Source organism: Octodon degus, unplaced genomic scaffold (genome assembly GCF_000260255.1).
Source record: "Octodon degus isolate 3935 unplaced genomic scaffold, OctDeg1.0 scaffold00006, whole genome shotgun sequence".
Taxonomy (NCBI): domain Eukaryota; kingdom Metazoa; phylum Chordata; class Mammalia; order Rodentia; family Octodontidae; genus Octodon; species Octodon degus.
The window spans coordinates 12,131,760-12,156,806 of record NW_004524582.1 but is presented as its reverse complement, the minus strand read 5'-3'; the positions used below and the strand labels follow the sequence as shown (position 1 = coordinate 12,156,806).

Genomic DNA, 25,047 nt, shown 5'->3' with positions numbered 1-25,047 from the left:
CGGTCCAGAACCCGGGGATGATGGCTTCTCTCCACAGGATGATAGCCTGGGAACTGCTGAACATCGCTGGCACTCCTCGCATCCTCCATAGACGGATGGCGGGTGATTTACACTCCACCCGCCTGGCGGGGCCGGGTCCATGGTGCACATTTATGTAGCCCTCGTCCTCACACGGGAAATCCGTTCAGCCCGCTATCGGGTAAACCCAGCCAGCGTCCCCGTCTGCACTTGCTGCATGGGGGCTGCTACTCCTAGGGAGTTGTGAGGCGCACATTTAAATGGGATTTGGGATTAAGGCCATATTTGCCTGTCAGGGAAGTTTTAAGTTTTAGCACCCCCTAACTTGGGCGCAAACTGGAATCATGTAAAGAGTTTAAATAAACACTGGGGGTCCAATTCAATCTTAACTGGTTTAGGATGTTTCCTGGACAGGGTACTTTAAAAAAAATAAAATTTTTAAAAAATTCTGCTGAGCCACCTCCAGGGCTGATAAACTGCTAAGGGGTTTACAGCATCTCGGGGCCTCATCCTTAAGCCTCTGAACCTCTCTTCCCCACCGCAGCGAATTTCCAGGGGAACAAGTAAGACTGCAAGGTTGGGCAAGCAGGGGCACGTACACCTGACTGGAGGACTGGCCGGTGGTCCACGGACCCAGGTTCCCGCGTTCGCCCCGCCCACCCAGCGCTCGCCCCGCCCACCCGCGCTTGCCCACGTCTCTCCTCACTTTCACCCCGACCCACCCGCGCGCCAGCCGGGACCCGGATCGCCCCGCCCACCGCGCCGGCCAGGCCCCGCCCCGCGCGCGCCTCCCCGCGACCTTCTTCCTCTCGCGAGGACTCCCGGCACCGGAAGTTTCCGTAGCGCAAGGCCGGCCTGAGGGACCGGAGGGACGGAAAAAGCGCAGGGCCTATTTGGTCGCTCCGGGGTCTCTCTGGCGTCGCCCGGTCAGTGCTCTCATAGGCACCACGTGGTCGGGGACGCCGCCGGGCTCTCACGAGGCGTCGTCGCAGGGCCGCGCCCATGTTGCGTTTTCCGACCTGCTTCCCATCCTTCCGGGTGGTGGGAGAGAAGCAGTTGCCGCAGGAGATCATTTTCCTGGTGTGGTCGCCCAAGCGGGACCTCATTGCTTTGGCCAACACCGCGGGCGAGGTAAGTGACCCGTTTCCGCTCCTGCAGGCTCTGCGGACCCGCCCGCCTCGCTCCTGCTTCCAGGTCGGCTGCAGACTTCAAGTGAAAATACAAAGCTCTGTCAGCCTAAATGACTGCTACACCCACTTGTGGTATTACACGTCGAAAAGAATCATTTTCACACAGTTCGATAAAAGTCACACAGTCCCGCACCTGTGAGTCGCTTTCATTCATTGGTTTGTATCTCTTTTCATTGATTTGTGTCTCAGAAGCTCATAATTGTCACTGCGCATGAGCTGCACGTAGTAGTAGATCGCGAGTCCTAAGTGCTCTCAGTTTAGTAGCAGAATCATGATGAGCGAATGTCCGGTCTTTCTGCGAGTGTGCATGCGTGAAGCTGCACAAGATGAGGTTTAATATCTGGGACTGTTGGCCACCTTCTGTTGAAAGAACTTTAAATATTCCAGCTCACACTGTGTTAGCTTCATCAAGGGTCACCTGACTGTTCCCACCTTTCTGATGCCAGGTATGATTCCTGGATGGCAGTATTGGAAGGAAGCCGTCACCTGTGCCTCTTCCTCTGCCGGCCTCTTGGCCTTTCTCTGCATAGTGACCTGTAAAAGGTGTGCTGTGTGCGGCCAAGTTCGGAAACCGCAGTAGGTGGTGAGGAAATGTTAGCAGCCAGGGAAACCGCAGCCTGCAAAACCGCCCCACGATGTTGTCTGCCCTGATGCAGTCACTGGGGTCTCAGTGCCTAGTTTTTCAGGACCCTGAATGGGTCTTCTAGTGTCTGCCCTCTTTGCTGGGGTGCTCTGGAACTGTCATGGTTCTGCAGGGCAGTGCACATAGTGTGGCCAGCATGGTGGAGGGAAGTTAGGGACGAGGGGCTTCTGAACAGGTAGGTGTGATGCAGCACCGTTGCTCCCACTTTCGCCAAGCAACAGCACAAGCCCCTGAAAGTAAATATGGAGAAGAGAAGGAAGAGATATCAGAGGCTGACAAAGGTCCCTGGGGGCCCAGGAAAGCCTCAGAGTACTGCCAGTCAGTGTTACGAGGTGCGTGAGCTTAGTGGTCTAGTGATCTGAAATCTCACCTTGTTTGCAGTGGTTGTGTGGAAGCCAGAGGAACGGAGGTCTTGGTTTCAGTGCGCAAGGAGCCCATGGGCATCACCGTGACCTTCGAAGGTGGCATTTACTGGAGTGGGAATAGAAACCTAGAGTTAATAAGTGCCTTATCTAAGATCCAGGGCTAGAAAGGAACACAGCTGAAATTACGTCCAGGTTGTCTGAACCCAACTTTATTTGTGTCTATCACAGCTATGTTTTTAGTGTTGTTTGTGTTACTTCCTTTGTATTGCCTGTTTCTAGGACAGCTTCATATCCCTTTCTGAAAGGTAAGTCTCCTGTGGATGTAAAAGACAAGAAAATATATAGGGTGCAAGGTTAAGTGAGATCTGATTTTACTCATTTCTTGTAAAATATTCTACATTCATTCAGGTACTTGAATTCCTCTGAAAGGTATTTTACTTAAGAAAGAGATACAAGGTTTTTTGGTTTTTTTTGAAATGGAATTTTGAATTTTCTCCCATCGTGTTTGTTTTAGGTTCTACTTCATCGACTTGCAAGTTTTCATCGAGTTTGGAGTTTTCCACCAAATGAAAATACAGGAAAGGAAGTAACCTGTCTGGCTTGGAGACCAGATGGCAAACGTAAAGTACTTTTCATTTTCCTAAAGAATATTCTGCAAAACTGGTTGTGGTGGTGCATGCCTGTCACTTAGCAGTCCAACAATCCCGGAGGCTGAGGCAGGAGGATGGTAAGATGAACCCAGCATGCACAACGTAGCAAGTTCTTGGGCCCTGTCTTAAAATCCGGAACTTACAACAGTGATTGGGAACCTAGCTCCGTGGGAAAGCCCTGAGTTCCTTTCCTAGTACTGTCGTACAAATAGGAAGGTGGGTAAATAGGTAGATACCCAATACTGCCAAATAAATAGCATACGAGCCGACAGTAATCTGTGAAGAAAGCCTATTTACCCAAAGAATTAGTTGTTCTTAGTGTACATTAGAATTGTGAGTTCTAGTTTTGGAATTCTTTTTTAGAATGCTTTAGCTTTTTCATAAGAACTCTGGTGAATTCTATCATCTTGTCTCTTGGTAAAGAACACTTGAGATCTGATTACTTGGCAGAGAAAACTCAAATCTTATGGCATACAGAAAATACTTTGTCTTTTTCTTTGTTTTTTTTTTTTTTCTTTTCTTTCTTTTTTTTTTTTTTTTGCTCTTTTTGTTCTATACCATTTGACGGGCACCACCTGTCACTCACCAGTGCCATCATAGTCTTTCTCTAAAAATGTCTTTGAGCCTGGTGTGGCACAGGCCTGTAATCTCACCGCTAGGCAGGCGGGGCAGGAGGGTTGCTGTGAGTTAAAGGTCAGCCTGAACTACATAGTGAGATCCTTCTCAGCCCCCACAAACAATCCAAAACAACAACCAAACCAAAACAAAATGTGGCACTAAACCTGACACTCGTAAATATTTCATGTATGTGTGTTTGCCCCACTTGCACTGTTGCTGCTTCCCTTTCCCTCTGGCCTTTTTCCCCCTGCTCCCTTTTGTGTTGTAGCTTCATGCGGCTCTGATCTAACATGTACACTACGTGCTTTTCAATGCTTAATATTTTTTAAGGTAAATACAAATAAGTACTTAATTTTCTCAAAGCCTATCACTTGGCAGTAACAGCCATTTCAATTTTTGTGAATAACTTTTTTTTTTTAAGTTTTATTTATAAAGATTTAAGTTCACCTGGAGAGGTACAGGCCTGTAATCCCAGCACTCAGAAGGATTTTTTTTTTTTTTTTTTTTTTGGTGGCTCCAGATTGCCTCCAGCGCTGGTCTGGATATCCTTGAGTATGCAGGAGTCAAACCACCGATCCCAGAGAATGACTGCTTTGTTTAAGCAGGCACTTAAACAACTGAGCTAGTGGGCAGGCCCTCAATCCCGTGAATAACTTTTATAACATTTCCTAATAAATATATATAGGGATCTGTATATACTGCTTTATCAAAAGAATGCAGTGGTTGGGCCAAACTTTTTGATTCTCCTGTCTCAGCCTTCCAAAGAGCTGAGATTAGAGGCATGTGCCACCGGGCTGAGCTTCTTTCTGTTGGTTAAACATGCTTATGGAACTAGTGTGCTATGATAATAAATTAGTTATCTGTTGACACCTGTTCTGCTGCACATAGGATTTCAGTCTAGAGACTTTGGTGTTTAAGACATTAAGTACAGCAGGTCAGAAAATACACTGCTGGTGCAATTTGAAAATAAGCTTAGATAACAACATAACTATGTAGTGATCTACTTAAAGTATTAAAGGGGAAATGTATATGTCATTTCTGTGATTAAGATATGTTTAATATAGTAGAATCTATTTTCTCAAATGTTATGCTAATTAGTTCTGTTCTCTACTCTTTTTCTAGTTTTGGCCTTTGCCCTTGCTGACACCAAGAAGATTATTTTGTGCGATGTAGAAAAGCCTGAGAGCTTGCACTCCTTCTCTGTGGAGGCTCCCGTCTCCTGCATGCACTGGATGGAGGTCACTGCCGAGAGCAGGTACAGAGAACCACACAGGCCTTGCTGGGCGCACAGCGAGTGCTCAGCATTGCCTGACTCTCAGTGTTGAGCGGCAGCATGTTGCATTTCAGTTTTGGTTTTGAATGTGTCAAGATGAAATCTGTGTGTGTGTGTGTGTGTGTGTGTGTGTGTGTCTTTTTGAGACAGGGTTTCGCTATGCAACTCAGGCTGGCCTTGGGCTCACTTTGTAGCCCAGACTGGTCTCGAACTTGCAGTTATCTTCCTGCCTCAGCCTCCTGAGAAGTGGGATTACAGGTATGCACCACCATATCCAGCAAGATGAAATCTTTTTTAAAAATTAATTTTATTGAGAAACAAATGGCAATGAGACAGTTTCAAAACTGATTAGTAGGACAGTTTCAGTAATTAATACATTGCATATTATTGTCTAAGATGGAATCTTTTAATGCTGCATTAGCTTTGTTTTCTTCTAAAAAAAAAAACTTTAGTACTTGATCAGTAATGCCTGAATGACCAAGATTCTTCTCATTTTTCTAGGGGATTATGTTGATGATTTACCCTTTGAAATAATACTAATTCACATTACTGATTTGGAAATTGTGGCTCTGCTTTGTCTTTCAATGTTTATTCTGTTTAGCTCTTTGCCTATTGTGTCTAAGTGAATATTCTTAAGAGATAGAAATGCTAACCTGTGCACTCTGCTCTGCTGCTGCACAGGCCATTTGTGTGTCTGTGTCCTCATCTTTTCCTTCTTTCCTGAAGACAGTTTTGCCTTTACACTCTGTGCCCCTGAGGTACTACAGGCTTGAGGTAAACACAGGCTGAACAGGTCAATGAATCTTGTTACCGTAAAAGCATTTTCCTTTTGGGGGGAGATAATGGAACTTTCTTTCATTAGCTTCTCTTACCAATTAATTTCCACTGAGTTAATATCAAATGAACTTATAAATCCTGAGTGATCTTGGACAGCTTCCCTAAGGGGATTTTAAAGGATAACAAGAATCTAGCCTGGGTTTAAAATTCACTGTAGGTAAACTGGAGTCATTCATTCATCATGAAATAGAGATTGCACATGATTATATGAGTTTCTAGAAAGCAGAGGAACAGGATGTGATTCACATCCTACCCTACTTACCTGCTAAGAGTATTCCCAACACACTTTCTGCTAAGAGTTTAGAAATGTTAGCAGGGTTTCCAGGCTTTCAGGACTGCTAAATGTTAACCTGGGCAAAAAGCAATTTCCACATCACCACTTTTTCACTTGCTCAGTCGTTTATTTCTAACTTTGTTTAGAGGCAGTATTGAAAAAGAAAACAGAATTAAGTAAGATTGAGATTACAGGTACGCTGGCTTTTGCCCATAACCCCAGTACTGGCGAGGCTGAAGCAGAAGGATCACTGGGAGCTTGAGGACCGCCTGGGCCGAAACTTAGCGTAAGGGCAGCCTAGAGTATACAATGAAATCCTATATCAAAAAAAGACTGTTAAAATTCATGATATACCTGCTGGGTGTCAAATCCTGTAGTGTATATAAGCCATAGAAACTGTAATTAAAGGCCAGGCATGGTGATGCACACCTGTAATCTCAGCACTTGGGAGGCTGAGGCAGGAAAATCTTAGCAAGTTCAAGACCTGCCTGTTCTATAAGTGATCTCAAGGCCAGCCTGAATTGCATAGTGAGACCTTATCTCCAAAGGCCAGAAAAAAGAAAAACAAAGTATAATTAGATAATAAAATACAGTTTTCTATAGAAATATTCTTAGTAATTGAGTGTTTTTTTTTTTTTTTTTTTATTTTGGCGGAACCGGGGATTGAACTCAGGCCCTTGTGCTTGCCAGGGAAGCGCTTATTCCACTGAGCGATCTCCCCGGCCCCATAATTGAGTGTTTAATGTGGTTTCTTAGAGTTGAATCATAGGTGTTCAATCAGTAGCTGAAGACTGCATACATATGAATATATTTCATAAGAAAACTTAAATAGTATTGTATTTACTCTTCTAAATGTAGAGTAGGTGGACAAATATGTTTTTTGAGATGGGGTCTCACTATGTGATTGAGGCTGTCCTTGAACTCACTGTAGGCCAGGCCAGCCTCAAAGGCATGTCAGTCCTCTTGCCTCAGCCTCTGGAGTGCTAGGGTTACTGGGCTGTGCCATCACACCTGGCTGGCAAATTTGTTTTGCAAGAAGTAATAAATTTATACTTTTTACTTCTCATCTGTTGTTAAGAATGACTGTTTTATAATGGTAAAATATTCCTCGTGCCTATTTGGTAATGTTACCAAGCTAGAGTCTTTTTCAGAAATGTACGTTTTTGGTGGCAAGAGGGAGAGCCTTTGCTGTTGTGTAATGCTGTTTCCTCTTTCCCCCATTAGTGTTCTTACGTCCTTCTATAATGCTGAGGATGAGTCAAACCTTCTTTTGCCCAAGCTCCCCACGTTGCCAAAAAAGTAAGTAGCAGACTTGTTTCTTTGAAATTAATCTTGAAGATTTTCTTCCTCTGCTTGTAACAATCACTGTTTTCAGACCATTAAAAATGAATCTGAAGAAAAAACTCTGTTTAACAGTTTTTTTACCCTTATCTGTTTTTCTCTAGTTATAGCAACACCTCAAAAATATTTAGGTAAGATATGCCTATTTTGCTTTCAAGTAAAATAATACTTTCTTATCATTAGAAGATATCATCGAAATATGACCTTGTTTATTTTTATATTTTAGTGAAGAAAATTCTGATGAAATTATTAAGCTCTTGGGAGATGTCAGGTAAGTCTTGCTAAGATCTTAAGTCTTATTTCTTTAAGTTGATATTTAATTCTTCAGAAGTTGCAAGAACACGTCTTTCATTTGTTATGCTATTTGATTGCTCTGTCAACAACTCTCAACAATATGCACATGTCAATATTTGTCATTTTTGTTGTAGGGTCATTCATTTTGCCATGTTTTAGTGCAGTGTGTTTTACTAAGGAGAACAGAAGTACACGAGTTTGTAAATTCTAAACTTAATTGAATTATCTGAGTTCTTAAAGCCTCTTTATTATGTTTTACATCACATGATAAAACTGAGCACTTTGTGTTAACTGGAAAAGGATTGTTACTGACTTTATTTAAATATCATTGTTAATCTTATTTTACTGTAATGTTTAAATGTTTCATATATTTATTTTTGGTTTTCTAAGGCAGGTTCTCATTATGTAGTTCAGGCTGACTTTGAACTAACTTACAGTGATCTTCCTGCTTCAGCCTCCCACGTGCTAGGATTATAGGAATGTACCTGGGCTTGAGTTTCTTTAGGCTAAAGGAAATCTATGTTTCTCTTTTGAGATAAAAAGGATAGGCCTGACAAGACTGGGTTTGTGTGGCTTTAGTTCTCTCTGAGAGAACCTCGGCATGTAGATTATGTGTTAGCAGACGTGATTATAGCTTGGTTTAAGTACCTTATCACCTCTGTTGTTGATTGGTCATCAGCTTATTGCATTTTATTAAAAATTTAGGCTTAATATTCTTGTCCTTGGAGGAAGCTCTGGATTTATTGAACTTTATGCTTATGGAATGTTCAAAATTGCTCGAGTCACAGGGGTAAGTTTTTGTTTTAAAATTTTCTATATTGTTTCTCTTAGAATATAGTAGCATATCTATTTGTAGAGTAAAAATAGTTCTTTTTTTCTAGTTTCAGTTCACTCTTAAAATGTTTAGAAGATAATTTTCTTACAAAGATAAAGTAATAGTTGATGCAGCATCTGTAGAAATCAGCGGCTTTGAGTAAAACTAGTCCAGTTCTTTTTAACAAAAAGATCAGTGCAGTCTACTCAATTGTAATGTAGTGTTGCACCCTGACTCTAGAACTTGGGGTTGGCATGTGATGAGGTCACCGGAAACAGTCATAACCCTGCGCTACGTTGCCATGGTTGTGCCTGAGTCTTCTCCAAAGGTTTGCTCCTTACTCGTAGTGTCTGCGGAGGCGTAGGAGATGGCTCAGGCTGTGGGAGCTCCTTCTTTGGCAGCCGCATTGGGCCCTGGGTGGGTGTTTGTGTCCTGTGCTCAAGCAGGGTGTGGGGCGCTCCAGCCCTCACCTGCTGTGCAGGTCCAGGAGGGACCAGGATGTCTGGTAGGGGCTCTAATTTCTGCTTCCTGTGTTTACCAAATGCAGCCTGGCAGTGTTACCAGATTTCCTGAGGTGCATTAACTGTTTTACAGATTGCTGGGACTTGTCTTGCATTATGTTTATCAAGTGATTTGAAGTCATTATCAGTGGTCACAGAGGTGTCTGCCAGTGGTGCTCAAGAAGTTTCATACTTTCAGGTGTGTATTGGAGCCTGATGGCATTAGAGAATCAGCATGGAGTTTGTAGATTTTTTTGTTTTTTTGAGTTTTTTTAGTATAAAACATCAAATCCAAGCTATCTTGTGTGGTATGTTCTCTACCACTGAGATAAACTCCCAGTACCTGCAATTTTTTCATATCTTTATCTCATATGCTGATTGTCATCAAAACAAAACAAATCTGCTTAGAGTTCTAGGTCTTTGTGCTGGAGGTCATTATAGTAAATACTATAGTATTTTCTTCCCACTCCAATACAGTTTTCTTTTTTTTCTTGTGTCTTTTTTTTTTTTTTTCAATTTATTACCCTTTTTTAAAAAAAGCCTTTACTTGAGGGACATTATGGCTATAAATGATATGTCATGACAAGAAGTACATATTTCGAAGACCAGTATGGCAAGCACTCTAAGCGTGACCCCTCTATTACACATTGCCCTCCTCAGTGCAGCTGCCTGGCTCACGGGCACTAGCATATACAGTTAGGGTGAGAGTCTCACCAGCCAACTGCTAGTCTCAAAAACCTACTGATGTACCCCAGGATCACTGCTCCACCCATCTTGTGTGTACAAATGTATGTCTTTGCTCCTGTCATGTTTCCCAGCTTTTCTCAAGTTCTCACTTTCCTTTTATTTGTGTTGTAACTTTCTATATGTAATTCTTCTTTTAAATTCTTATACTAGGGAGACAATATGATATTTACAGATGTGGGTCTGGTTTATTTAACTTATAAGAATATCTTCAAGTGGCACCCACTTAAATGTAAAGGCTTTGAGTGTATCATTCTTTATAGCTGAGTAATACTCCATTACGTAAAAGTACCACATCTTTTTCAACCATTCCACATGTGACAGGCATCTTGGTTGTTTCCAGGATGTGGCTATCACAAATTGTGCTGCTATAAACATAGGTATGCATATATCACTATGATATGATGCTTTTAGTTCCTCTGGGAAAATTCCCAGTAGGGGGATAGCAGGCTTGAATAAGATTTCCAGTCCTAGTTTTTTAAGGAGTCTCCACACAGATTTCCATAATGGTTGCACCAATCTACACTCCCACCAACAGTGGAGAAGGGTTCCCCTTTCCCCACAGCCTCTCCAACATTTGTTGTTGGTTGATTTCTTTATGATAGCCATTCTTGCTGGGGTGAGATGGTATCTCAATGTTGTTTTAATTTGCATTTCACAGATGGCTAGTGACGAGGAGCATTTTTTCATATATTTATTCGCTTCTTTAATTTCATCCTTGGAGAAGTGTGCTCATCTTGCATGCCCATTTCTGGACTGGGTCTTTAAATTTTGCCCTAATGTTCTTTAGTTCTTTATGAATTCTAGAGAGCAGACCTTTGTCTGAATGTTTATTAGTTAAGATTTTTTTGAAGTTAGTGGATTGTCTTTTCACTTTGTTGATAATTTCTTTTGACATGCAAAAACTTCTCAATTCCAATATAGTTTACATAGAAAAGGTTTTAGTGGTATGGTAAAAACCATGCTAATAGGTTATTGTACTAATTTAATTTTGAACCAAGTACAGTACCTTGGTTGTTGGGCTCAGTTCATTCCAAATTTAGGGCTGGGAATATACCTCAGTGGCATAAGGGCCTGTCTGGCAAGCACAAGGTCCTGAGTTCGATTCCCAGTACCCAAAAGCTCAAAAACAGAGAGACATTCCAAATTCATGTGTGAACACCAAAAGGTTTGAGAACTGAGCATATTTTTCACATGAGAAATAATAGAAAACTAAATAATTGGTTTGAATGCCCACAAAATACACTTCTAAACTTGTTTTTTCAGGATTTTAACAATGTTTTGTTTAACTCTGTTGTGGTTCTTAGTTTTCCTCTTAGCTTTACTGTAGCTGATACTTCCTTTGGAGCTATGATTATGATATTTTATATAAAAACTTAGTGCAAGTGTTTTAACAAACTGTATTTTATGTGCGTGAGAGCAGCGTCTAGATTGAAGTGTCGCCCCTTTGTGTCCACATCGAGATGCAGTGCAGAAGTCACTCTCAGCCTGTACAGGGAGGGTGGTTTTGTTTTGTTTTGTTTTGTGACAGGCAGCCACTGTATATCCCAGGCTGGCTTCATACAGTGAGCCTCCTGCCTCAGCCTCCTGAGTGCAGAGATTATAGGCCTGTCCCACCACAGCTACGCCCTGTACAGGCTTCTTCAAGTCAGATTTTCTATTCAACTATAGGGCAAAATTAGGAATACTGAGCAGATACTTTTCCTTTTATTTTTCTGTTCAAGGAGTGGAAAGTATGAACTTGAAGCCCTTCAGTGACTGAGGTATCACTGTACTGTATTTTCTTAGAGTTGTCCCTAATAGTATTAAAGACTAATATTTATTGGTCACTTAAATATGCCAGGTGCTGAGTGCATTAAACTTGGTGTGGAGCTCTGTGATCCTCGCTTTTGTGGGTGTGTCCTCTGGTACACACTGGACTGCAGGGCCTGCTCCACATCACAGTGTCCTGAGTGCTGCTTGTGTAAAAGGACCACTTAATACTGAGAATTATTCTTATGATGCTATTTATTTTATAGATGGAGGCAACTGACGGGCTTCCATAGAGTGTTCACATTTTAGCTTTGTCTTGCCAAGAAATCATCCCAGAGTTTTCATTTTAAATATACCAGCCATATGCCTGAGTTCCTAAGAAATCTCAAATAAAAGCAGAATGAAAAACTGATGGCTTCTGGCTGTCTCAGTGCTGCGCCCTTGAGTCACCATTCTCTAATGTGCTGTTTCATACTTGCTGCTCCTCTGAAGGTTCAGAAACTGTGATTGCTAGGTTGGCATGAGGGCTGAATACAGTGATTCCCTTTTTCTATGAAGTTTGCAGTAGATTTTTTTTTGGTGGAACAGGGGATTGAATTCAGACTCTTGCACTTAACAGGGAAGCGCTTATTCTACTGAGCCATCTCCCCAGCCCTACAGTAGATATTTTTAATGACAACTGCAGGAAGATGTAACGTATATCACATTGATAGGTATTTTCCTGGTATTTATCAGTAGCCTTCAATTCCTTCTACTTCCATTCAAATTTTAAAAGTATTAGTGGTCTTTATTAATTTTCTCATATTAATGTTACTAAATAGGTCATTACATTTGTAGCTGTGTCACAGGGATTGAGAACAAGAGAAAGGGTGCAGTCCCACGCAGGTTAGGAAGTCCCGAGTTTACGCTCTTCGCACCAGACTGCACCTATGGGCAGGGCTGTGACACGGGCATTCTGATAACTGCTAGATCTAGATTTTCTCTAAATTACAGGTTTTGGTTTTGAGCTGGGCAGAAACGATTTGTCTTTAAAATAAGCCAGTGAATCTGACTGTGACTCACTCTTCTTATTTTACAGCTTGAAACTAATCTTTTATATTCCTTCTTGCCTGAAGTAACTCGGATGGCTAGAAAGTTTACTCACATTTCAGCTCTTTTGCAGGTTTGTATTTCTGGCTTGCTATATGTATTTACTAAAAGTTTCATAAGGAAAAACTTAAATTTTATTTTGTAAAGCTTTCTGGAGTAAAGGTGATAGTCTGTGTTTGGTCTAATCTTAGAGTATTAACTAAAGCAAAAAAAAGAAAATTTAATTGAGAACCTAATTCCACTCATCCCTATTTACCACCTCTGAAAGAAAAACTAGGTGTCTTTACATGATCACTTAAATGAAGTTCCACTTACACTTTATTGAAATAAAACATGGTGCAAATAGTCTTCCCACGAGCTGGCATTTGTTCCTGGTACGCACGCCCCAGACCGGCTCCCTTCCCAGCAGTTCAGCTGTGGGGTCTGCACTCACAGGTGCTGGCCTTCACAGCGGTGCTCCTGCTGTGAGAACAGGATGTGAGTGGACCAGAGGTAGGGCCTTACCCGTGGACTCTGCCCCTGGAGGAGCTGCAGAGAGCTCTGGATGTCTTATTCTATCACAGTCTTTAATTTCTTAATGTCAAAGGTTTCTGGAGATCAGTATCATTTTTATTTACATTTTTGGTACTAGGGATTGAATTTGGGGCCTTTACTTTGAACTACGTCTCCACTGCTTTTTAATTTTCTTTTAATTTTTGAGACAAGCTCTTTCTGAGTCACTTAGGCTGGGTTGGGCCTTTACTTGTGATCTTCACTGTCCTACCCTCCCAGAGTGCTGGGATTGTAGGGGTGTACTACCATGCCTGGCTGAGATCAGTATCTTTTTAGTGCTGTTTGAATAGCTGAACAAACTAGCATTTTCACAGTTACACACATCAGATGTATCTTACGTAAAAAATGAGCTGGGTATGGTGGCACAGACCTGTAATTCCAGTACTCAGGAGGCTGAGGGAGCAGGATCTCTGGGAGTTGAAGGCCACCCTGGGCTGCATAGTGAGTTGGAGGCCAGCCTGCACTACATAGTAAGAGCCTGTCTCAAAAACAAATAAAAAGCAACAAAAAATATCTTTTTTAATTTATTCAGTACAGGGTCTTACTACACAGATCAGACTCGTAGTGATCCTCCTATTCTCAGCCTCCCAAGTGCTGGGATTACAGGGGCAAACCCCCCTCCCCCAGGCTCAATCACTGTTTCAATGTACCTGGGGTTGGGGCTGACATGGCAGGCCAGGGATTGAATCCCTGGCCCCTGCATCTGCCAAAGCAGGTGCTTTAATCCACTAAACTATCTGGCCAGCCCAACAAAAACATTTTTTTTTTTTTTTTTTTTTTGCGGAACCAGGGATTGAACTCAGGTCCTTGCGCTTGCCAGGAAAGCGTTTATTCCACTGAGCCATCTCCCTGGCCCCCCAAAAATATCTTGAAGATATTTGTTTTATGAGATACAAGCTTAAACTTTTTTTTTTGGTGCTAGGGATTAAACCTAACACTTTATGCATACTAGGCATCCCTCCACCATTGAGCTATATTCTAAACCCTATAATCATGTTTTATTGTAAAATTCTAAGAAAAATTGAATGTTGTATTTGGTTAGGTGATTTTATTATAAAAAGTCAGTGCACTTTTCTCTTTTCCTTGAACTTAAGAGATTAAAAGTAAATTCTGGATTTCTTTGTGATTCTTGTTCATAAGCATTTAGTTGGCATATTGGTTTAAATATTTGTTACCTTTTTTTGCTAATAGTATATAAATTTATCACTGACATGCATGTGTGAAGCGTGGGAGGAAATACTGATGCAGATGGATTCCCGTCTGACCAAGTTTGTGCAGGTAACGTAGCTGAAGTTTCTCATGGAGGGAGTTTAGAAGTATATAATCTGGTATTTACTTTTTTGGGTACAAGAGAAAAGACAGCCTGATTTGTATGTAAAAGGCTAAGATTGTTACTTCTTTCAGATGGTTTGGTCTAACCTCATAATATTATCTCAGAGAGATTTGCAGAACAGTATCTGTGTTAGTTTTCCATTGCTGTAGCAAAGCACCTGAGTTGGATAGAACATGTAAAGAAAAGAGGGTTGTTCAGCTCTCAGTTCTGATGGCTGGAAGTCCAAGACCAGGCAGCCCCACATGTTCTTCTGGTGAGGAGGGCCCCGGGCAGGGGAGCTTGTAGGTCTCCTGGTGGGGCAGGCAGGCAGAGGTGGAGAGGAGTCAGCTCTGCTCTTTTATAGCAGCCTCCCCTGGTATACCAGAAAGATGTATACCTATAATCTTGAATAAAAATACTTGCAGTTTATAACATGTGGATGTGATTCTCGCTCTCCATTTTGCCTAGGAGAAGAACACGACCACATCAGTGCAGGATGAATTCATGCATCTGCTGCTATGGGGCAAAGCAAGGTACTGTGCTCGGTTGGGCCTTGCTTGGCTGCTCCCTCTTCTGCTGCTTTTTTTTATAGCACTTATTTTAAGAGTAGTTGGAGTCACTGGAAAAATAAAGCAGAAAGTTCTAGTGCTTAAGAACCAAAAAATCAAAAAGGTATGTATCTTTCTGGGCTTCCTATGCGCATTTTTAATGTAAATGTGATCATTTTGTGTGTATGTGTTTTATGAAATGTCTAAAAGTTTTGAGATTTTTATGTCACTAATCTTTTCCTTTCTGGAATCTTAAAAAAACCTGTTAGATTTTGAGAGTATTAAAAGATTGGCGTGGCTTTTCTTCGAGGCTTTCCTGTGGTTTACTTTTTACAGCTGTCCATGTTATACATGTGATTACTTGGCTGTGTACTCTGGCAGGTTCGCTCCTTTTTCCCTAAATGACTGAAGCACAGTCAGCATGACTGGCCAGGGGCCGTGTGAGCCTACAACACGTCCTTGTGTGTTCTTCAGTCTGGTTCTGGCTTTTATTTCCTATTTGCTGTTCCTTGATGAGTACAACAAAGTCCTCATTTCTTTCTTTCTTTCTTTCTTTCTTTCTTTCTTTCTTTCTTTCTTTCTTTCTTTCTTTCTTTCGGAGACAGGGTCTTCATATGTAGTTCAGGCTGATGTTGAACTCACTTTGTAGCCCAGACTGGCCTCAAACTCACAGAGATCTTCCTGCCTCCGCCCCCCAAATGCAGGGATTACAGCACGCACCACCATACCTGCCCAGTCCTCATTTCTTTTTATTTTTATTTATGTATTTACTTATTTTTTTGCCAGTTGGCGGGGCTGGCATGGCCTGTGGTGCTGGGGATTGAACCGCTGTACTTGCAGTTGCCTAAGCTTGCCTAAACAGGTGCTTTAGACCACTAAGCTATCTCATTGGCCTTTTTATTTTGTTTCAAATTTTTCTCTGTGCTTTGAAAATTAAGTTTTAAGTGATCCACTGAAGTTTGAATGGAGACATGACTAAAAATGGGCTTTTTTATTGCAGTGCTGAGCTCCAGACGCTATTGATGAACCAGTTAACAGTGAAGGTGCTGTGAAAGTATCTGCCTTTATGAGTACATTCTTATTTCTTTTTTTTTTGAGTGGCATGTATCTTAGTCATATTCTTTTCTTCAATTAGGGCTTGAAAAAGCTCGGCCAGTCCATAGAGTCGTCGTATTCCAGCATCCAGAAGTTGGTCATAAGTCACTTACAGAGGTATGGAGGTCATGCATATGTTTTTGGTGCTGCATCCACGCCTAGGTAGCTTGTTCTGTAGGCAACTTCTGCATGGTCTGCTGTTTTCTTTCTGAGTCTTCTTGATATAAAATTGTTGCATTAGCATTTGAGAGAAGTGTTAAGCGAGGGTAGACCCTGTCGGGGCCTTTTTCATTCCTAACCATAATGTGTTTTGTGAAACAGGGCATATGCACTTTTCTGATTGGTGAAATAGAGTACATTGGTATGTAAATTACAGCTTCCAATGCATATTATATATTTCTTCATGCCGCACTTTGGCAGTTTGTTCTTATTATTTTATCTGAGGCGAATCCAAGGTTCTGTTTCAGTTACTTGACTGGCTCAGACTTAGAAATGTCAGAGCTGAGACTCAGTGCGATCTTCCAAGTCTGTGTTGTCTCAGGCTGCAGCTGCCTTTGAGAGGCAGTTTGAGGCAAATGCTGGTGTTAGGTTGACGCTGCGCTGCATGCTGAGGACCCAGCCCAACCCTTTGGGACCTGCGGCACCTTTTGTACCACTTGGCCTGGGTCACACTTTGCTTTGGAGTGGCTTTTCTTCAGCAAAATTGCCCACATGACTGTCAGAGTGCCAGTGCTGCCTTCCCTTTGCTCTTGGGACCACAACCTTGCTGTGACCGATACAGTTTGCCCACATCAGTGGCCTTTAGTTTTCTAAGCATGACATCTTGTCTCCCAGTCGTGGCTTTTGTACAGCTTCTTGCTTTCCAAAAGGCTGCCACCCTCTGTTCCTTTGTACTCTTTAGCTCAATGAACTGCAGTTTCCTGATGGCTCACATTAGATTTTCTGTTGCCCCTCACCAGGGCATTCCCTTCTAGGCATTCATGGTTGGGACAGTAGACGCTATGACCATGTAGTTGTGGTCCATCTACCCTGTTAAACTTTCAGTGCCATGAGACTTTCACACTCTGTCCCTAGCATGTAGCACAGCCCCTGATGTAAAGCCAGCACTCAAAACATGTTGAATATGTAGTTGTTGGGTGAGTAAGGTAGCCATGTGGTTATCGTGAAAGTGCCAGGACTGAAATTCAAGAGTTGGAGCTCACTGGGGAGCATGCACAGGTGCTGAGGCTCCCATGGACCCTAATCTGATCATCTTGCAAAATTTAATGTTTTTGAGACTGGGTCTTGCTATATAGCCCAAGCTGGCCTTGAACTTGTGGCGATCCTCCTGCCTCAGCCTCCCAAGTGCAGAGATGACAGGCATGTGCCACCATGCCTGGCCTAATCTGTATATTCTGATGACCAGATGATTCTACACTTTCTAGAAATAATTTTGATAAATTATTGTTTCTTTGATAATTATTATTTCTTGTAGAAAGAAAATTAAAGTTGCTTTCAGTTTTTATTTATAGATCTGTTAGGGAGTCACTGCACATCAACTTGAGGATAGTAATTGATGCCTTTTTGTGCTGTTTTGAAGCGGCTCAGAATCCTTGTTATACCACTTGAGTGAACTGAAAGGGATGGCTTCGTGGAAGCAGAAATACCAACCTCTTGGACTGGATGCTGCGGGAATTGAAGGTAGCAATTTAATTTCTCAGTAGAGCATGTTAGGCACACTTTACTTACTTAACAAGTTACTTATTTATTCATTTATTTCCCTTTAGATGCTATTACTGCTGTGGGTTCTTTCATACTCAAAGCAAATGAACTTCTTCAGTAAGTAATGGACTTACAATCGTGGGTCTGAGACTATTTCACTTTTTACCTAAAAAAGGACCCAGAAAATTGTCTTGATTTTCTTACAATGAATGAATTTTTATCAAAATTACACCTGCATGTGGAGAGCAAGCCAATAGCATGGAGATCTAACAAAGTGAAACTGTATTTTCCTGTCCCAGCCAAGATGTTCTTGTCTTCCAGAGGGAATTGTAAGTCCTATCACTCTTGCAGCTCATAGGTTACGTGTGCATTTCTGAGCCATGACTGTATTCCATTTCCTATATTTATGAACTTTAGAAGTTGCTCTTTGATCCTCCAGAACTCTGTGGAGCTCTCCTGTTTTCTCGTGTCTGCTGTCTAGCCGAGGGGCAGGGGTTCCCAAGTCCCCTCAGACTCGATGGCTCCCACAGCCTGTGCCCCAGGTCTCACGTGGCTCCCCGCTCTAGCCCGGCTCCACAGCTTTCGCTGTGGTCAGGCCTTCCAGGACCACATCTGCCACTTTCCCTCAGTAATTACTCGAGTGTCCTTGAGTAGCTTCAGAAGGAGGATGTGGAAGTAGAAATCAGCTCTGTTTCCTCTCTGGTCTTCATTTGGAGGTGTTGGCTGGGCTTAGGGTTCTGAGGGAAGTGGTCTTCTCATAACTTGAAAAGCGGCACTCTGGGACATCCTGGGCTTCCATGGATGTCTGTGCTCTGGATTCTTCTTCCTGTGAAGGGCTTTTTTCTCTCATTCTAAAAGCTTTAGTCTTCTTCCTTGCAATGAAATTTCACAACAGCCATTTTATTTTATTTTTTAATAAAAAAAATTGTATTTACTTAAGCATTCAGAATGTCACAAAACAGTTGCAACTTTTTTTTTTTTTTTTGCAATTACAGAGTGGTATTCAGTTAACAGAACAACAATTATTTCATATAAGGTGCATCAAAGACAACTGAAGATGAAAAACTACCGTCCCCAAATATAACTAATTTGTGCTGTGCACCAAGAAGAACCTGCTTTAAATTTCCATGCCAGTTTACAACCCCCATACTGTACCACACACCAGCCGTTTTAGGTGTAGGTCTTTTCATTTATTGTGCTGATAAAAAAAAGATGTTTTAGCTTGCATACTGTTTTATTATTTTGACAATTTCTTTTTGTGTGTGTGTGTGTTTGTTTTTTTTTTTTTTTTGTATTTTTAGGGAAGGGTTTACAGGGAGTTCAGGGTCTCACTACTAGATTGGACTAATAGTGATCTGCCTGTTTAGAGCCTCCCAAGAGCAGGGATTACAGGCGTGTGCCACCACACCCAGTCTCAATTGCTGTCTCAGGGTGCCCCGAGGGCAGGGCCAGCATGGCAGGCCTGGGGATCGAACCCCTAGTCCCTGCACCTGCTTGTAGGTGCTTTAATCCACTGAGCTATTTGGCTGGCCCTTCTTTTTGTCTTTTTAACTGCATTTTTGTTCTAGGAATCTATTTGGTCAGATACTAGGCTTCATGAATTGATCCTCTATGTTTGTAATTTTTCCCCTATCTTTCAAACTTTGGTTCTCTGAAAACATTTTTTGACTTAATTATCCAGCATTGCCATTCACTAATAGGCATTTATTCAGCACTTCACTATGTTTTAAGTGAGGTTTGGACATGGAAATATAGTAGTGAACAAAACTAAAACTCTGCCCTCAAAGGTCTTGTTTTGTTTTTTGTTTTTTTGTATGTGGTACAGTCGCACTACGCAGCTTGGCCTCTTAGTGATCCTCCTGTTTTCAGCCACCCCAGTGCTGGAATTATAGGCATGTGTCACCACACTCCACCTCAGTGGTCATCTCAGTGCACCTGGGGGTGGGGCTGGCACTAGCATGCCATGTAGTGCTAGGGATTGAACCCTAGTCTCTGCACTTGCCAAAGCAGGTGTTTAGTCTACGGAATCCAAGATCTTGTGTTCTAATGTAGTGAGACAGGAAGCAAATGCATAATTAAAATATTTAAGGTGTTAAAAATATGGTAGATTTTTTAATTAAAAATATTTCTTAAAGTAAAAAACACATTGCCACTAATCCCCCTGAAAATCGTCTCCCTCATTCAAACACACTTTTCCCGTTCTTCTTGGTACTTCTGGAAGCAGTGCTGAAAGTCCTCTTTTTCGTCTTTAGTTGTGTTCTTGTGGCTGCCTCGATGTTCTGAGTTACTCAGAATGTTGACCTTTCATGGTCATTGAGGAACAGCCAGAGGTTGTAATGTGCAGATCCCCTGAATAATGTGGGTGGGGACACACCGATGTTTTTACAAATCAGCCTTACCACTGGATGGCATTGACAAGAACATTCATGGTGGTTTTGATCACATCTGGTGAAGACATCAGAGTGAACGGACATGGCTGCTTCCAGAAATGTGCAGAATGATGACATGAGGGTGTGTGAAGCAGGGGAGATATTGTGCAAGGGAGTAACAGCAGTGTGTCTTGTAGTGTAACAAGTTTTTAAGATGTAAACATTCACTATATGTTTTGCTCACACTTTGCTTAAGAGAATAACAAGTAGTGAGTAAAATCAAGCATGGAAGGAGGAGTTAGGCTTGTGGCACACGAGTGACAGGAGATGCAGTTTTGTATGAAGTAATCCTTCATTACACAGATTCTACCTTCAACCTTAGGTCATCGGTGTTAGGAAGAAAGTTTACGTCTGTGTTGATACACAGGTGTTTTTTCTTGTCATTGTCCCTAAACAATACCATGTAACAGCTATTCGTATCCTATTTACATTGTAAGTAACCTAGACGTGGAGGATACGTACAGGTGATATACAGAAGTCACGCTGTTTCATGTCAGGGCCTCGAGCTTCCTTGGGTTTTGGTGGCCTGTAGTGGAGGAGGAGTCCTGGAAGCGGTGGTTACTGATGGAGGACTCCTGAAGAGGGTGAACTTGTAGACAGGAAGGAAGCCAGCCCTGGGCACACTTGGCAGCAGCAGGGCTGGCAGGGAAGGACTGGCTGAGGCAGGCCGTGACATTGGGCGGTATACCTAGGGCTGTGCAGGTGGGAGGGCCTGGGCTTTTACTGTGGGAGCAGTTGGAGCCCCATGGGGAGGTACGAGATGTAAAACAAGGTTAAGGCATAACATTTGTTTTTATTAGTACTTCTTGTGATAATGAATACATTTATCTTGAGTTGGTGCATGAACATACCACTTCTTAATCCTTTTTAACCTCCCCCTCTCCCTCACTAAGACTTAGGTTTTAAAAAGATGCCTCTTAATATTGAGAATTAGTTATAAGCAGGCAAGGACAGAAGCTAAGAGAGAACTGGTGGTCGAAAACTGGGTACATTTCAGAAGTATAACAAGATTTACTAAATGCTCATATGGAGATGTTAGTGTATGTATTCTAAGAGTTAAGTTTATTTTCTTACCTAAATATAGTATAGTTAACAAGTTCGGATTTTAAACATTGACTCAGTATGTTAATCTATAGGTCAGTCTGAAGTTTGCAAGTAGCCTAGTAATGCCCAGTGTGCAGTAGGGTGCCAGGAGGGCTCTCAGGAGTTAGTTGCTGTTTCTCTTTACCTTTGAAGCTTCTCAGCCTCCCTTGGTCTTTCCTGACCTTCCCTGGCTGCCCACGCTGTGTTCCGCCAGGCATGTGGCCTCTGCCATTGAGTTTCATCGATCATTGGGCATTGGCATTTATGACATTTGCAGTTCTTTTCTACTGTTCGGTATTGTGAGTTTATACATTGTAATGCATATGTCCTTGCCCATCCTGCACCCCTTTAATGGCATTGTAGAAGGTACAGAACCTGGTACTCAGAAGACAAAAAGAGGGGAAATGACAGTGCTTTTTCTGTGTTTTGAAGTGGTTTCTTGGTTTTTGTTTTTTGGGTTTTTTTGCTTTACCACATTTGCTGAGAGCAAAGCTAAATACTAAGCTTTCTGTGATCACCTTTCATTGTGAATGAAAGGCAGTTAATATCTTGCTCCTTTCAAGAAAATAAAAGATAGCATTGTTTTTATTCTGTGTTACAAAAGGAAAAGCTGAGGCATTAACTTCTGATGCAAGCCTGGTTGCTTGAGATGAGGTGGGGGATTGAAAAAGACACAAAAGGACTGGGTTTTTTTCCATTGTTTCTACAAAAGACTTTTGGTAGTGATGCCTGGTGACATTGGAGATGTGATAGTCTTTAATTTCAAGTGTCTTACTTTATACAGAAAGGTTAATGAGACTGACCTACCTCACTGGTGGTGTTGTGAATCGTAATACTCTTGGAGGGTTATTGAGAAACGGGGATGAAACATGCAATTATTATGTAGTTAGAGTCATTATCTCATAGGTATGGCTTTAAGGAATTTTTTTGAAAATTCCATCTTTGTATTTTTATCAAAATCAAGATGACTTCCATTTATGATACTGTACTTAATTGGAGGCACATGTGTAAAGCCCATGAAAATTAATTTCTGAGGCCCCGGTTACTGTCAGAGTGCAAAAATCACGTTCAGAAAATGGTGTTCAGGGCTGGAGAGATGGCTCAGTGGTCTAAAGCACCTACTTGGAACAAGCTTGGCAAAGCACAGGGACGGTGGTTCAATCCCCCAGCACCACATGCCAGCCAGCCGCGCCCCCTGGTGGGCTGAGCTGGCCACACACACAGACACACACACACACACACACACACACACGCACACACACACACACACACAAAATAAATGTTAAATAAATAATTAAAAAAAAAGAAAATGGTGTTCATTGATATGAGAGGTAGAACAAATTTTTAATGTTGGTTCTTTTTCTTGCTTGAGTTGATGTTTTCTTCTTTCAATGTATTTGGTTGTTGCAGGGTCTCACTATGCAGCTTGGACTTATAGTGATACTCCTACTTTCAGCCTCCCTAGCACTAGGATTATAGGCATGTGCCACTACACAGACTCTGGCCAGCTCAGCCCATCCAGGGGTCAGGGCTGGCGTGGCATGTGGTGCTGGGGATTGAACTGTGGTCCCTGTGCTAGCCTAAGCTTGCCTAAGCAGACACTTTAGTCCTCTGAGCTATCTCGCTGGCCTGATGTTTTTCTTAATATAATACTGACCAACAAATAATCTTTTTAAGCAAAGAATAATGCTGCAAACTTTTTTCCTGATTTATTTCAGGTCAGAAAAAGATTTCATAGTTTACTGAATGTGGGGAAAAAGTATACATAGCCAGTTAAAATCTTGCGTTACTTAGCTTTATTTTTTTTAAAGAATCAGGATTTGCTTTTTTTGAATTATATTTTTATGGATGTGTTAGATTTGTAACATGTACTGTTCCAAGGGCTTAAAGGTCATCCAGACAGGGTATAGTAGAACAGGATTATTACATTCCATGATAATTGACAGCTATATATGAATGCAACGTAACTCTGATTTCTTTTTATAGGGTTATAGATAGCAGTATGAAAAACTTCAAAGCATTTTTTAGGTGGCTGTATGTGGGTAAGTTAATTGAATGAAGCATTTTTGCCATCTTAACACTTTAAAAAAAATTTATGCAAGTATTTTCAGTCACCTTAATAAAATGGAATAACATTTAAAATTAGTAGTGTAGTGTAGTGCGCCCCCTGCCTGCTTCACCCGGCCTCAGTGGTTAAAGCATCTGGCCAGTGTGACGTCTGCGTACCACCCACTCGTGGCTCCCTGGGAATGCTAATGCCTTCCCTTTTTAGTGTCAGTCCTGAAAATAATATTTTTGAATCCTTTCTGTAATTGGGCACCTTGAATATCTTCATTTATGCCACAGTCTGACTGTCTCTGGATCTCTGCAGTTGTAGTACCAGCCAGTGGCTGAAAGAGTACAGATTCAGCCCCTTGGTCAGTCTGGTCAGTGGCAGCGCAGCGTTGGCGCATTTTCCTCAGTACTTCTGCTGGGCGGTGACCCCCTAGCTTCACAGCGTGCAGACCACCTGTGGTCTGTTTCCACATCTCCACAGTGTCTTGGAGGTTGAGGAGGCAGTTTAATTGACAGATACCCATTGGCTTGATAATAAATATTTTCGTAGAGACTCTGCCAAAACATAGTTGTAAATGGAATTTATAAAAATTCTAAAAGAGTGAAAAAGTAAATTGCCTCGTATGTGCTGCTACCTCCTTTAAGTAAATGTCTAGGTCTTTAGTTCTAATACGATAAAGGCACACTTGATATTCGTCACCCTAGTATAGTTACTACCATTTAAAAATTCAATGTGATCTGACATTTACACTTGAACTTCTTGATTTTTTCTCACTCTGCCAATGTTAGTCAGAATGGGCAACTGGAGTGTTTATCAGATCAGCCTGGTCTGAGTTGTTAACTGAAATAAATTGCAGTATTAAAACTGAATGAAAGCTTAGAAATCTTTGTTAGGTGAAAGTTGTAGTTGGATTGTGATTGTACTTATATTATCATAGATAATTTAGGCCATTTGTGTATTGTTCACCCTAACTAGTAAGGACCAAGGTTACACAAGAAATGAGTCACTGCTCAGTCCTGAGAACATGATACTGTACAAGGCACGTGGCTTGGACAACAGGAGACCTAACTTTAATCGTGGCTCTGCTAGCAGCAGTGGCTGACTGACATCGGTTGTCTTCTCTGTGAGATGCAGTCTTCCTAAAGGTGGGGGCTTCTGTTAAGCTCCCCCTAGTACTGGTAGTGTAATCAATCAGTAGTTTTTTTGACTGGATAAAGAGACGAATTGTGGGATTATGTTATAGCCTATTTTTTTCAGATAATTTAGAAATTTGAATTAATTAAATGGCTTCTAAAGTAATCTGTATTTGTGGAGGTATTTTTTTTTTTTTTTTGGCGGAACCGGGGATTGAACTCAGGCCCTTGTGCTTGCCAGGCAAGCGCTTATTCTACTGAGCTAACTCCCCGGCCCCTGTGGAGGTACTTCTGACACACTTGGTACTGAGCACACAGTTGAGAAGCATATTCTGCCACTGAGCAGAAGCACATGCAGTGTTCTTAGTCTTGACTTTGGCTGACATGCAAAATACATGCTGCTGGTAAAGAACAACCCCATGACAGGACAAGAAGAGCCAGTGCTAAGGAAAAGCATAAAAATATGTGGACACATAACTGTGTATATGCACTCAGAAATCTTAGTGCAGATGGTTTTGTGTAGCAAAAAAGGCCAAGGGAAATGCACATTTCTTTGGCATTGTATACCCTTGAAGGAAAGAGTTGTCTGCAGATTTTGAGAGAAGAAACACTACCAGGTTAGGAGGAGGCCCATGCAGGTGTTGCACTAGTACAAGACTGCAGTTAAATTTATTAGTGTGAAGTGGCAACACATTGAGTTGAAGAAAAAAAAAAATAACAGTTTATAATATTTAGA

General features: G+C 41.7%; 1 protein-coding gene across 3 annotated transcripts in view; it reads left to right on the top strand.

The window, feature by feature from the left end:
• The first annotated feature begins 854 nt into the window (after positions 1-854).
• Positions 855-25,047, top strand: part of Anapc4 (anaphase promoting complex subunit 4) — a 35,457-nt gene continuing 11,264 nt past the window's right edge. For all 3 annotated transcript variants that reach the window (XM_023699238.1, XM_023699243.1, XM_004624650.3), the window contains exons 1-16: positions 855-1,149; positions 2,731-2,836; positions 4,607-4,739; positions 7,093-7,167; positions 7,314-7,340; positions 7,436-7,480; positions 8,209-8,293; positions 8,912-9,016; positions 12,392-12,475; positions 14,146-14,232; positions 14,735-14,799; positions 15,815-15,857; positions 15,950-16,026; positions 17,489-17,589; positions 17,676-17,727; positions 23,109-23,164. In XM_023699238.1, coding sequence (XP_023555006.1) covers positions 1,021-1,149; positions 2,731-2,836; positions 4,607-4,739; positions 7,093-7,167; positions 7,314-7,340; positions 7,436-7,480; positions 8,209-8,293; positions 8,912-9,016; positions 12,392-12,475; positions 14,146-14,232; positions 14,735-14,799; positions 15,815-15,857; positions 15,950-16,026; positions 17,489-17,589; positions 17,676-17,727; positions 23,109-23,164 — 1,270 coding nt within the window. In that variant the 5' untranslated portion in view covers positions 855-1,020. The remainder of the gene's footprint in view (positions 1,150-2,730; positions 2,837-4,606; positions 4,740-7,092; positions 7,168-7,313; positions 7,341-7,435; positions 7,481-8,208; positions 8,294-8,911; positions 9,017-12,391; positions 12,476-14,145; positions 14,233-14,734; positions 14,800-15,814; positions 15,858-15,949; positions 16,027-17,488; positions 17,590-17,675; positions 17,728-23,108; positions 23,165-25,047) is intronic.